The 15,016-nt window shown below is 40.1% G+C and overlaps 1 protein-coding gene across 2 annotated transcripts in view; it reads right to left on the reverse strand.

Moving 5' to 3' along the window:
• Positions 1-15,016, reverse strand: part of cemip (cell migration inducing hyaluronidase 1) — a 56,859-nt gene that overhangs the window by 23,754 nt on the left and 18,089 nt on the right. For both annotated transcript variants that reach the window (XM_018763913.2, XM_018763912.2), the window contains exons 2-8: positions 5,538-5,636; positions 3,189-3,326; positions 2,781-2,919; positions 2,446-2,682; positions 1,911-2,090; positions 286-356; positions 47-142 (exon numbers count right to left, since the gene is read on the reverse strand). In XM_018763913.2, the coding sequence (XP_018619429.2) occupies positions 47-142; positions 286-356; positions 1,911-2,090; positions 2,446-2,682; positions 2,781-2,919; positions 3,189-3,326; positions 5,538-5,592 (916 nt within the window). In that variant the 5' untranslated portion in view covers positions 5,593-5,636. The remainder of the gene's footprint in view (positions 1-46; positions 143-285; positions 357-1,910; positions 2,091-2,445; positions 2,683-2,780; positions 2,920-3,188; positions 3,327-5,537; positions 5,637-15,016) is intronic.

The following is a 15,016-nucleotide window of genomic DNA, read 5'->3' on the forward strand; positions in this document are numbered from 1 at the left end:
GAGACCTTCAAACTGTGATGTTGCAGGTAAATGAGGTGAGCATTACCTTGCACCCACTGGCTGGTGGTGGTGATGGTGAAGTGATCGCCATAACCAGACTGAAAGACACGTGAACTCTGAGCCTGGGATGAAGCCTTGGTCCCTACGGGCGATGAAACATTGAACACTCAGGCTGAGAGGTAGACTGTGCAGACAGGTAGACCATTATAGGAGCCAGTTGGCAAGGAGAAAGACAAGTGTGCACAATACGAAATCACAGCTCACAAACTGTGTTTGGGTATTTACCTTGATAAACTGCATGATCTTCCACAGAGGAGGATGAATCCCCTTTAATAGTGATAAAGGTCCAGGGGTGGCTGTGGAAAAGAGGAGGGGTGCAGTGAGGGACAGGGGGAATATCTCCATTAGTCAAATAGCCTGACACCTAGCTGGCACAGTAATCAATGTTGACACAGTGAGTGATTGGCAGGAGGAATCTGAAGTATCCAATGAAGCTGGGCTATTACAGCTTAGCTTAACATCAACACCCTGTCTAGCAGGGGCCTCCTGTGAGGGCAAGCCTGACACCGACAACAGGGAGCCAACCTCCAGTTTTCACTCCTTTCTTGAAAAAGGGAATTCATGTCCAAGATCACTCTAGATAAAGATCTGGATGTAATGGAGGTTTTTTCAAATATTAAAACAACAGCATTTTTCCAAACATTAAAAAAACCCTGAAATCACACCTTTGTATCAGTATGTGAAACTTGGCTGAATTGAAGAAGCATGCAATTACGTTACACACTGGACCCACCTAGAGCTTGTGTGCTGTCTAGTTACACAAACAAATTATGTACACTGCTATGTGGATTTACAGTTAGAAATGCTGTCAAATGCAGCCAAGTTCTGTTATTACCACACATAAATTGGAATTCCGAACATGACTGCTGACTTTTGTGATTTCAGTATTCTTCCAAATTAAATAGTTTATGGTAGACCACAGATGAACCTCATCAACCTACGCCCCTACTCATTTGGTCATCTGTCTGAATTATACAGGCACATCAGGCGACATGGAGCATGAGGATCTCTTCCCCTTCCTTTTCAAGTGTACAGCACACATGTGGAAGTGTTTAAACGGGGATGTTTTAAACTCTTGCTCCAAGGAAGACACTGCTGTCTACCTCCTGCTCCAGTGTTGTGTTGAATGACTTGGGTTTCATTTAATAAGCGAACCGCGCTAGTAGTGTTGCCAAGCACCCCATGTTCAGAGCTCTCTTATTCATTTTCTACCACACTCGGGATTACGCTACACAAACAGCCTTGGCCGGTGGGTTCATTTAAAATTCTGGCAGCGCCTAAATTCTAAAGGTAATTACAGTGCATTCTGTTCCTCAAGCATAGCTAGCTGCACTCTGTTCAGAGACTACAATATATGTGAATATGTGTTAATGTACCCAAAATGCCTTTGAGAAATTTGCCTCCTTGAAGTACAAAAGGACTACAAACTATTCCATTTGTAGTTGTTGTTTTATTCTTCATTAGTATTTTCCACATCATTCCAGTGAAAATCGATGTGGAACTTTTCCACGCCTCTTATAATAGCTAGTCATTTTTGACTGAAGTAACAAATCCCGGCACTTCAGTAAACAGATATGTAAGAAATGAACCTGATACAGTGGTGCCTCACATAAATCAGTATACTGTGACTCTGGCACAAAAGCATGGAGCCACTCCTTCGGTGCAGAATAAATCATGCCTGAGGGCAATTCTACATCCAGCTCGAGCCAACTGTGGTGCTCAGGAGCAATCATCTGTCGCCCATGTGTAATTTCTGCTCTTGGCAGATCCCAAGACTCTGGGGGGAAAATGCACACACACACACACACACACACACACACACACACACAAAACACAGAGAGGTACCACACCGAAAGCCCAGCTGGTGGAACTGCTGGCTGCCCAATTTCATCAGGGCCTTCCTTGCCAAGTCCTCCAGATTATTGGAGCCCTCATCATTTACCACCATTGCCAGTATCATGCCATCCTCCACTGCCTCCACATACTGGGCCAGACGCCGACTCTCATCCTTGCTCCTGTATGTATCAAACCTGATTTTTCCAGAAGATAAACAGAGAGAACTTCACTCACAAAGCCTTGATACATTGGCAATATTTTCTGTTTCTAGCAACTCTCAAGCATCTTAAATTCAAACTTTTCAACCTGGACCCATTTATTATCATCCCAATTTTCGTATACAGTGCTATGCTCTGAATAATGATTGAATTTCTCTCATTAACTCAGGGAAGTTGTGCTGGTCTACTGGAATGAAAGAGTTTGGAGCACATGGACCCAGCTTCCCTTCTGTGAACATTGACAGATCAAACCACCATCAATCACCTGTGAAACTTGGGGAATGGCAAACAATAAGAGGAATTCATCCTCTCTCCTGCAGGAATCACTAACCTGTCAGAGTGCAGCACCTCACTAGTCTTGGGATCAACAACGTGGACGATGATACCACGGTTACCCCATCCTCTCTCAAAATGATAATTATTGTCATTATTCTCTCCTGGATGGAGGGTTCTGTTCAGAAAGGTCCATGCCAGCTTCTTCTCTCCATGGATTTCAAGTGTGCCCCCAGTTCCAACACCAATGTACTTTCTCCCAAAGTAGCTGTGGGGCACATCGCTGTCATCAGACCTGTCAAACCCAAAACAAAAAAGCGAATCATATAACATTAAGTAATGCAATTAAGCACAACTAAGGCATTCTTCCTTTATCCTTTGACCCCTACATACCTTCCATACAGGGAAATAGTTAGGTTGCCTTTATAGGGACAGTCAGGGCTTCCAATAAGGAGTGCCCCGTTGTTTCCGATAAGAATGTGCTTTGTTCGCAGAACTATCGGTCGACTGGTGTCAGCAATCACAAGCTTCCCTATAAAAAACCACATACATACAAAATAGTTTGGCAGTGGGGTACAAGAATCAGATCTTTACAGTATGTGGAAAGAAGTAATAAGAGAGCAGAATAAAACAAACATAATGGAGCTTATTTCTGTATGATCCAGTTCACCTGGACCTCAACTGAAAATAGGTACATCTAAAGTAAAACAGATGGCTATGCACAAAAACTGAAAATGTGAAATGCATGCCTCCAGTAAAGCAAAGGTTTAAATGAACTCAGCATTCTGCGGTGAATCATACCCCCATCAACAATCTCAATGGAGTGAACAGTGGCTGAGGAGGTGAGGACCACTTTTCTGCCATGACCAATGGTGACCCGATGGGTTTCCCTGTGACCGGGGTTCCATGGCTGCAGACCTGCTTCTTTATCTGGACAAGCTTCAATAACACACAAACAACAAGTTAATTTCATTAATTCTCCTACACCACACCGATACCTACAATTAAATTAGATCAAAACTGAGAATTTATGCAGGATGAGGAATAACAACTAAGTGTATGGGTTCATCTTCAGAAACGATGAGGTTAACAATTCAAAGCAAAGTTATTTCTGTGATCACGCACAGAACGTGCATGCACAAAATGAACAGTACATGCACACCCACACGCTCAGCACTCACACAGTCTGGTGAATTTAGAATTAGCTGTCAATACGCCCACAGCAACTAAGCCTAAACGTTGAACCGTTTGGCAGCTGAGGCATGGAGAAAGTTTAACTTGTTTCTTCACCTCTTAACAGACTGCAAAATCCTCCATAAACTATATGATAGGTAAGCCAAACGATGACAGATTTTATTAAATAATAAATAAATTATTAAATGATAACTTTCAGAGGAACCAGCCCAGTGTTACTTATTTAAAAAGAATATTCTTTTACTACAAATGGTACAGTGCCATATAGGGTAAACCTTACATGTTTTTATTAAATAATGTCTTGATACAGCTAATGTTTGCTATAGATGTTGGAAGTTTGATTTAAAACATAAACACAATACATTTAATAAAATAAAATGAGTGAAGGAAGCTGTCATATAATGGGTATTATACGGAAACTCTGTGGAGCTTCAAAAGAGACGTGTTATGACAATAATTGCTGCATCCTGTGAAAAGAATGAAATGCTTTACAACAGGCAGGCAAAACACTGTCTTAAGAGGAGGTGTTTTCTGCAATAAACTTTTGTTTATTATAAACGTTTTGATTATTATGAACATTTATCCCTTCTCCGTGACCTTCTAAAATGCACATTTATGAAATTTCTGCCTGGTGTTTTTCAGCAATTCCTTCTGAACCACAGGAGTCAAGCAAAATCCATGGAAAAACTTTGTACCATTTATATTACAGGTCCAGAGTTTGCAAATCCAGAGCCATGAATGAATGTAAGATATGTAATCCCATTAAATCACAGCTTTGACAGAAGACTACTAAACATTAATAAAAACAAAACTAGCACACTGTTTTTTTAGACTGTTACTTTTTCTTTGAATCATATCGTGTAACTCATCTTCAGCTGAAATTTTCATAGTCGCTGTGCTGCTCCCTAATGGCTTTGGAAGCAATTGTGTTCTTAATTATAAAGCCCAACTAAATGCTCCACCCAACCTCTGTTGATAGATGCTATAAAATGAAAATGAAACAATTTCTGGAATGAGTCTAGAATGATGCCAAAGAGAATATGAAATACTACAGATTATCACAAGTGTCTATAAATCATGGATAACACACTGAGCTCTGGTCTGGCTGGCCCATTCAAGTAAAATAGAGAAGGGCTGGCTTTCTATGAGAGTACAAGCCCAAGGCTCGAATTAATCCAAAACCCAGTGAACAGTCTCGTGTTTCTCTCCGTGTCAGTCCTGCCACTCCAGTGCTCTGGGGACTCAAGACTCTTCTCCTCTTAAGGGATTAATACTCTTTGAAGGGAGTAACGGAAACTCCGTTAATAAAGTGTAGATCAACACCGGCCCCTTTTTTGCCTCTTGCAATTGAGTTTTCTCTAAATAGCCTGATCCCTAGAAGGCCAGCTGTGGCTCTCCGAAATAAATCTGTATTTTATCCTCCTTATACAGATCTAGGCAAGCTTAATACTCTGCTGTCCTGGGTGCCACCTCAGCTTCAGTCAAAGACAGGTTCAGTAAACATCTGGCATGAACCCGTGTATTTTACTAATCTCTGCTTTAGCCCAAGACTTCCAGCCAGCATGCGTAAGCATTCTTTTGCCTTTTGGAAAGATTACTCAATGCCTTCATAACATTGCACTCAAAATATTACAGCAAAGGTAAAATACAGGAATTAATGAATCAAAAGCACAATCACAACATAACCAAACACATTCTACATGCATTTCTATACTGGAGCATCAGTGCCACTACGCCAACATAAAACCTCATATTTCAAACTAAGTCATGTGCAAGCTGAAAAGGACAACGATGACAAAGTGTGTACAGATGTTAAGGTTACCAGAAGCATGTACTCACAACTAAAACCTCACAGTATTTTATACATGTAGCTTAGCTGAGGCTGAATTGCAAACATTGAAAGGCTGAATGGCACCAGCTTCTGCTGGAGAGAACAAAGCTCTTCCAGGCACTCACCTGCCTGAATCATCGGAAGTAGAAAAAGCAGAGATGCTGCAAAAGCAAACCCCATTTTTCAGCACTGGCTCCGGGGTTGTGCTGGGAGTTGCAAGGCACCTGGAAAGAAATTATCTGCAATCACATAAGGCTGAAAGCTCTGTGTACAAACTAAATCATAAAAATCGAGTATATTAAAAGTACACATCCAAATGACTTCGAGATCCATTTCTCTCTCAGTAGCTGTATACAAATCCCAATATGACATATTCTCAGTCTACAGCACCTCAAGAAGCTAAGATCTTTCAAAGTATTATAGTTAGTTTCATCTTCAAAGAGGCTGTATGAGCATTTCCAGTGTTATCCAAGGATCAAAGACCTCCGGAAAGAGAGAAAATCAGCTCACGCTAACAGTGGTGCACTTCTTCCACCGTGGTAATAGAAATATTATGTAACTTCCATACAGACCTTTTTTGTTCAGTAAGTATGTCAGAGACTTGTGTTATGTGTGTGCTACCATTTGCTTTACTCAAAGCACCTGCAACCATGATAGTTGAGTGTTGTCACACTTCCAGTCTTGTTCCTGGCCCTTCAACACACATCATAACACAGCATGGGTCAGCTGTCAGCCCAGTGTGTTGCAATGACGGTTACCTGTTCCCTGCCAGCCAGACATGCTGCTGAGGGACCCTGGTGTCTTGTTAGTGGTCACTACATGTGCTGGCATGCTAGAGTGCAGCTCCCAACAGACAGTGAGGCTGACTCCAAGCCCATTTTACCTGGAACTTCAGCAGGTACCAGCATTATGCTGTGCAACACTGATCAACACCACAAGCAGTGTGGCTCCACCCAGACACCTGTCAATACATCAGAAACCCCAGAGATAATCCTTTCCCAGCCTTTCACATTTCATCTTGTGACTTTAATTTTTATTTTGACAATTCCTGTAGACCAAACCCAGTGATTATTGCACATTAAAACAACGCCCCAAAACACGGGTAAAGGACGACATACTGTAAAAAATGGAAACATTTATTTCAAGCCAGTTATCACTTGTGTGGTGTTGACAATGTAAATGACTCATGAGCCATAACAGGGTCACATTTGGGAGTACGCATGCCCGAGCGCTTCGGCCCATCAGCCACAGAAGGGCCTAGGGGCTACCCCTCTTTTGGGACACAGGTGTTTTCTCCAGTCCAAAGCAGTGCGGTGCTGTTGGGAAGCCAGTGCCCTTCTAGAGAACAGCTTTAGCATTTTAGCCCAGTATAACTGTTAGCCCATCTGATAACCCAGATGAGCAGGTGCCTCCTGGAATGAAAGAAGAGATTACATTCACATGGCCAAGCACACAGCTGTGTACCAGACCACAAAAAAATACTTTAGTACATCAGATGCCCTAGACACAAATCTGCACAGTTGCAATTTGAAAATCTGATCTGTGTTTCAAAGTATCTGCACCAAAGTTCATCAGTTACTTATAATAATTCTAAGTATAATTGGAGCACTGTTCATAACACCTTCTCACTACTCATCTTTGTCGGGGTTGCGGCAGTCTGGAGCCTATGACAAAATCCTTGAGCACCTGGCTAGGAGGGTTATACCCTGTTCAGGATGCCACTTCATCACAGGGCAGCCACACATGCACAATCCATAACAGTTAATAACTTCATCATAAAACAGCAATATTGCATAATTTCCCTAAACCTGCAAAAGGCCACTGGCGGCACTGCTTAGATGTTCCATTTTAACTAAATTACATGTATATTTATTCATTTAGCGGTTGCTTTTCTCCAAAGAAACTTATAATGCTATTTGTAACATTAAGTTAATTCCATTATTTCAAGACAAATAGCAATGAGCCTTTCAAACTCATAATTCTCCTATAGTCAAATGCATAGACTCTATCGCTGAGACCAAAAAGCTGCCCTCCAACATGGGACTATGTATAATGTAACAAAAAGAATAAATGACTGTCTCAAATGTGCTGTTCAAAGGCAGTACCCAGTCACATTTTGCTTACAGATCAAAAGGCAGCTGAAAGAACAGCCATCGAAGTCGAGCGACGGATCATTAACAAAAACCATTTCTAATAGTGCTTGTTTCCTGTTTGAGTTGCGTTATGCCAACTCATCCTGATCCAGAAAGGGTCACAGTAAGGATGGCGCCCTGCTCGTCTCAACAAGATGGCCAGTCGTTGGGAGCAGACAGTTGGCCAGCACATTGCAGGGAGCAGACAGTTGACTCAGTTCAGCTGCTCTACTCCCATTAGGTGTACAGTGAGATGTAGCTGTGCAGATGCAGCGCAAATGCTGTTGCCTGATTAGGCACTTTCAGAAAGCATTACATCACCTTTTCCGGAGGAGGCAAGCAGGCTTTGAAGAATACGCTTTGATAACAAGTACAAATCCCAGTCTCCGGGCAGGACTCTGGTATCTTCTCAGAATACCAGAGACACCAAGCTCAAGATGTGCAGGAACACACGAAATTAGAGAAGATAAGCCTCATGGTTTTTCGCTGATAACCCACTGATTGTCACCTCGTACTATCTGTGCAAAAGACACCACGTCAAGCAGAAACAAAAACCAGAAATCTGCAACAATGTTTACAATATTTTGTCAGGCCCGACATTACTGACAAGATATGGAAGATATTGGACTTGATCCAAATTCCTGAAGACTTTTCCGTTACCAGCTGAAAAGCACATTTCTCACCAAGCTTGCAACACACGAGTTTCCGCAGGAGCTCATTGCCACACACTCACTTACAAATTACAGGGGCCTTCAATGCCTCTCTGGGACAGTGAAAGTTGAAATATTGCTACTGCTTCTTAAATGTCTTATAAAAGCAGGCATCTCAGGAAGAGTTGTTAAATAAATGTCATCTGACCTCTTGGACACGACACAAGAGGTAATAGCTGGAGGAAGGTGTACTTTGCTGAATTATGAAAAGATGTCTAATAAAAATATTTCTGACCCAATAAATGATAAAATTCCTAATTTCACACATCTACATACACACACACTAAAATTAAGAACACCACATCATCTAGTTTTCATTGCATGTATGTAGCATATGAAGCTGTAGAATACATAGTTCTTAGGACTGTAAATACACTCAGCCCCCATTATTTGGTTTCCTAGTATCTGATTTTGCATGTATCTGGTCTGTGTGATGATTATACCTCTCATCATTAATCAGTCTGGATTTTCATCTGTCAAATCTATGACATCTGGCACAGGCTCTCATCATTTGCTCTGGTGTGAGGAACTGAGACTTTACTTGAAAAATGTGCCAAGCAGCTATGAGAGACAGTGAAACAGTGTATTGTGGGAATTGCATACCTGTGCTCTTGGTTATGTTCTGGCATTCTGAGGTCTCACATGCAGGCTCACATGTTTGCATCTTCCGTTTTGCACTACTGGGCTTTCATTTTCAATTTTTTTTTATTTATTTCAATGTTACATATAGCATTCAATTCCTCATGTCAGTCTATCCACACTATCAAGGTAAGTTTACTTTATGAGACCATTATTTTCTGCCTTTGGACTTAAAGATCGCAGGTTCTAATGCCACCTCAGCTGTCGTACCCTTGAGCAAGGTACTTGCCCTAAATTGCTCCAGTAAAAATTACCCAGCTGTATAAATAGGCAAATAATTGTAGGCAGCTTTATTTTGTAGGTTGCTCTGGAAAAAAGCACCAGGTAAATTAATAAATATAAATTTGCTTTATATACACTATACATACACTTTCATACATACACCCTTTACATGCACTGCACATACACGTACAACACATACATACATACACATTCAACAATGAAATTGCCAGGAATAACTCGCCGTTACTCTATAGGCCCAGTAAACCTTAAAAGATAGCAACTACAAAATAACAAATCTTTAATTTCTGCATTTATTCATAATTTAGAGTAGAAGAAAAAAGAAGACAAAAATAAAATATAATGAAATAAAAAGTAAAATCCATTGTTCCTATTTCTGTTCCAAATTAAGACTTTCTTGCATGTAGAATGGTGAGGAAGCTTTTCATATACAGTATGTTATATATTTGCTACTACATCCACATGTGAGTTTAAAAAAAGCTTAGCAGACACACAGGTGATTCAGAAAGGCTTTGTGGTTACTTGCATGATTCAAAACAGCTTTGGGATGATTTTTAATTATTATTTTCTGGGAAAAAAAAACGTGAAAAAGTAAAACTCCATAAAAATATTCCAACATGAAGAGCTGGGTGTATAAGACATTAAACATAATTTAGGATGATTTTGGTGAGAACTTGGCTTGGAACGAATTGGAATTTTTTGTAAAGTAATAGAATAAATAATTTCATGATCTCATGTTTTGATGTGGTCCGTTGGGACTGATTAACGGGAGATAAGTGTATACACTAAACCAACAGTGATATAAAGACATTGGAGCAGTTCAAAGAGATAGCATTACTATAAGTCAAGTACACCGAGAAGACTTCTTCAGTTACCAAACATTATTAATTTAGTTTTGTAGGAAGATTACACCTTGAAACTTAAGAAGACCCAATGAACAACTTAATGTGGGGACTTCATTTTCACCCTCAACCAACAGTCAAACTCAACCCAAATTCTGTATATAGTATACATCTTACGCATCACTATAGTTACAAATTGTAACTACTGGCCTGAGAGCTGACAAGAAGTAGGTAGATGCAATTTTAAATCATATCATAAGGTGTCACAGGGTTCAATGCAAATTTTTACATTTCACAGCTATAAGGAGCAGTGCTAAACCAAGACATGTTATATATCTGTCTTATCAACAAGATCCAGCTATCCAAATAACTGACACAGACAATGGATGAAGAAGGCATTGGGGACAGGTGATTGTGCAACAGCTGAAAAACTGAAACTTAACCTGATGGTTGCTAGTTCATGTTGTTGTACTACTAGTTAAGGTATGTACCCTAAATTGCTTTAGCGTGAATGCTGTGTTAAATAAATTATTTAAATAATCTAAATTGCTTTAGAAAAAAATGTTAGCAAACAAACTATTAATAGCAATAATAATACAAACATGTCAGAAATCTATAACTGCTAAACAGCTTAAGACTTCCATGCAGGTTATTCAGCTGATAGATTAGAATATAGTATATTTGCTGTTTTTCTCACCATAACACAAAAGACAAACAGCTTCTCACATACAATGTTAAATGCATTTTTAATATTCCTTTCCAAAGCTGTGTGAGCAACCATTTTCTCATTTTAAAGTTATACCAAGTTATGATTGAATGTGCAGCCCGTTTTAAATTCCATCAAATTTGAAATTCCATCCAACAGCAACCACACTACATTAGCAAAGCTCCAGTGAGTCTGTGCCAGCTTACAACTTGAAGGCAATCAGAGGCCTCAACCTATATTTGAAACAGAGCCCAGAACTGGGTTCCACACCATGAAAAACACGCTGCTTCCCATATACTGTACACGGCATAGTTATTTTCTAGCATCAACCTGAAGCAGGTAGATTAGACCAAGTCAGTCTCAGCACATCCTTGGCCCATGTAAACAGGCTGAGATGACAGCTCACGGTCTTCTCACGTGGGCAGGCAGCATGACCCCCATCATTTCCTCCACAAGGCTGCTCAGCTGACTTGGTGCACAACAGAACTTGATGCACCTAGGGGTTTCCATGTAAGCACATAGGAACAACCAGAAGGCAGCAGGAGGGACCTCCTGGGCTTTTCAGTGGGAAGGATTCTTGACTTGGAAATGACTGTGTGAAAGATGGTGGCCTAGAGTCGAGGCAGAAGGTAGCATGCTGGATACAGTCACACTCTTGTAACTAGAAGGTCCTCAGTACAAATATCAGAATCAAAATGTATTAATCCAAATATGGGTTTTGTATGAGTTGTGGAGGCCCAGAAAATATTAGCACAACTTATGGGAAAAACAAGAGACCTGGTCTTCTATGGCAGAATAAACAAGTTAAGGAAGTTAAATCTGTTAACGTCCAGACTCCTGCCTTTTATTGTCTGAGAAATATGGTATGTTGTGAACTGTAATTTTGCACAGATACACACGTTAACAGAGTTCTCACATTTTACCTCGATTGTGAATGGATTTTAACACCATACAATATTTCAACAATTCTCATTACAGCTTTTATGCAATTCTTTTTTGAAAAAATCAGAAAGAATGCAAGGTATTCATTTAATCTTTTCTGGCAACAAAATGCAACAAAATACTTGTGTCTGTAACTAACCAACAAATATTTTGATTGCTTTATTATGCAAGAGCCCAAGCAAAAATGTCAAGCTCTGAACTGTGAACGCAGTATCTGACCTTGGCCAGAGTAAGCATGATGAAACAGAAATCCAAGATGATGAAGAAACCTACTGGCTCAAAGCATGAGAATTTTTGCCTTGGCAAACCATTCAGGTGCAAATTATTGCATGGCCTATTTGAGTAACACACACATCTGTAGACAGAAATCAGAAGCAAAGGACAATATGGAATAAGGAAAAAAGAAACTATTTACTACAAATAAGGAATTTCAAAGTCAACTGGGTCTCCTCAGCATGGCAGCAAATGTGGTCGACTGGAGGACACAGTAATTGTTAATTTGGTATGTTTCCCTCAATTGCTACCTACCACGATCATATCTGGTTCAGCCACTTTGTTTCAGGCATGTAAAAGTAGCAGCAACAATAATTGCTGGATCAGTTAAACAGTTAAGTAATCTGGAAAAAGAACTTCAATAAGGAAAAAAGAAATCAGAGACCCCCTTTTGGAAAAGTGAAGAAAGGTCTACCTTGGCAGAAGGAGCTAACACACCACACACATGTAAACACTCTACAAGTGCAGAAATAAAATTAGCCTTACAAGAGGGCTCCGACAAACTGCAGCACATACTTGTGCTTAAAAAGTGAATGTGCTGTAGGGACAAACTGACAAGCTGCCTAGAGATCCTTTCAAGGAAATTAGAGGCCTCTCAATTCCAGTTATAATTCTGTCTGCAGCTTCAAATACATAACACCTTCCAAACCTCAGTACTACACAACTAATCTAGCACTGGCCTCTGCTACTTTCTTATGTCGAGTTTGTTAACAGGGGTTGACTGGTGCATCTTTTGAGCACCGAAAGGAATGTTCAGACTAAAGGTTCTAAACTTCCTGCCCAAATATTCAAAATCTGTTTCATAGTCCCACATTTTCACAAACTGCACAAATATTTTGCTCTTGTGTTACCAGGGTCACCCTGAGTGGAAACAGAGTGACTACACAGATGTCAGTCTCCCTGTGGGTGTGTTTTTCTTTTTTTCACCTGTTTACAACATTGCCAACATGCCCAAGAGGAGACAGATAACATGAAAATAACTGTTCAATTATAGCTGACATTCAGACAAGCACAAACGAAGCTGAGTTAAAAGAACTACTTCCACACTGTACCCGTTTTTCTTTTGCTTCATCTAATTCCCAGCCTTTCCAAACTGACTTACATTTGCAAGTCTAATGTGTATTATTAAACGGTTGGTTAGTTTTCAGTCTTGTCATCTGTTCAAGACTGAAATGCTAAGAACTCCCATTAACACCGTTCCAAATTTGCAGCCTGAAGGAAAAAAAAAAACCTTTAATGTGCCTGTTCAGAAATATTTGACATTTAAAATAAAAAATAGAACATCTCTGAAATGTTAATGCTGTAGATAAATAGTAGGGACAAGAACACAAGTCACTATTTTTTGAACTGTCAAGCTATTCACTTAATACTGAGGTTTTTTAAGTCAGGAGGAAAACATCCAGTAATGCACAAATTTATACTTATCTGTTTAGCTTTTGTAAAAATCAGGACTTAATAAAAACAATCATGACAATGCCAAGGAATTGAAACATAAGTAAGTTTTTCTATGGTAGTACAGCTCAGGAAAGCAGGGAAACCACCAAGCTTTAATGCATGTATACAGCTGTAGAGGCTCTATGGTAGCAGGAAGTATAGGGGTTTGAGCTGCTCTCTTGCACTCAAAGGACTCCTGGAATCCCATCTCCTGCTGTAGTACCCGTTGAGAAAGGCAATTACCCTGAAATGTTCCAGTAAAAACAACCAGGCTTATAAATGAGTAAATCACTAAAAGTAGCTAAACATTGTGAGTTGCTTCAGAGAAAAGCACTGGCTAAATAAATTTAAAAAATGTAATGTAGAGGACTTCAAAAAGTTGCAAAATACTAGTGCTAAGATTATATGTTTCAAAGTTTAACTTCAAGGAGTATTGTTGATACTGTATACACAATATATATTTCTGACAAACAGCTATGGGGGGTTATTTTAGGAGGTGAGACAGAAATTAATGTGGTCTGTCCACTGAAACTCTGTGTCTTGCATAAGAAGTCCACCTCTTGCTCCACTCTCCACACTACTAGACCCACTTGTCTCCCTAAAGCTATAACAGTCCCATCCAGCCTTTGGTGTTTGTCACGCAAAACTCTACCTCAACAAAGCCTGGAACAGGCAAAGAGCCCCTGCTGTCAGACATAAATCAACTGAATCATAAATGAAAGCTTATAGTGGAAAAACTTGTGCACATATTTCAAAAAATCCAGACACACTCTCTGTGGTGTACAAAAAATATATGGCTGGATTTGTCATTCTTCTGAATGTTCTGACTTGTAGATTGCATTGCGTTTTCACAGATATGGGTGGGAAGGTCAATGACTTAGCAGATGGATTATTGGAAGACATGAGAGCAGCCTTATCATTTATTTTTAAGCACTGGCTTTCAACACAGGAGACATATGTACAAAGTATGCACTTTTAAGGGAACTAAAAAGTAAAATGTAGGGCAACTGAGAGCAAAGAAGCAGAAGGATGAAAATTATACAGTAAAGTAAAAACTGATCCTGTGCTTTTCCAAGTCTCACAGACAAAAAATTCAATGGAAAAGCTCAGCAATACTGCAACCAGTAGGAGCCCATCTAAATAGAAGCCTAGCAAAGTACCACACCTCTTTCAATCAGTAAAGGTCTGCATCATTCACATGGGCAACCTTGTCCTTGTTTTGCAGTTGACTGACATCACAGATTTGTGCCACATGCTGTTGATTCATCCATCCATCTATTGTGAGTAACTGCTCATCCTATGCGGGGTCGCAGTGAGCCGAGCCTTAACTAGCAACACAATGTGCAAGGACGAGGGGACACACCCAGGACAGGACACCAGTCCACAGCAAGGCACCCCAAGGAGGGCTCGACCCTAGACCCACCACACAGCAGGCATTCTTTGAAATTTTTTTGTAAAAAACATTTCATTCAATTTAATTAGAGAGTGATATTTGATATATTAAGGGGGAATAGTTGCCACAAGTGTGTGAAGCAAAGGAAATGTATTCTGAAGAGGGAACTTACTTCTTAGTGAAAAACCTTCAGTCTCCCCAGTCCCCCCAACTTCCCCTTAATGTTCCAACAGATCATTTCCTTCACCATTGTGCCTCCTGTAGTGATTTAGAGTCCAGTAATGAAGGCTCTG

The sequence above is a fragment of the Scleropages formosus genome, chromosome 11, assembly GCF_900964775.1.
Source record: "Scleropages formosus chromosome 11, fSclFor1.1, whole genome shotgun sequence".
NCBI classification, from domain to species: domain Eukaryota; kingdom Metazoa; phylum Chordata; class Actinopteri; order Osteoglossiformes; family Osteoglossidae; genus Scleropages; species Scleropages formosus.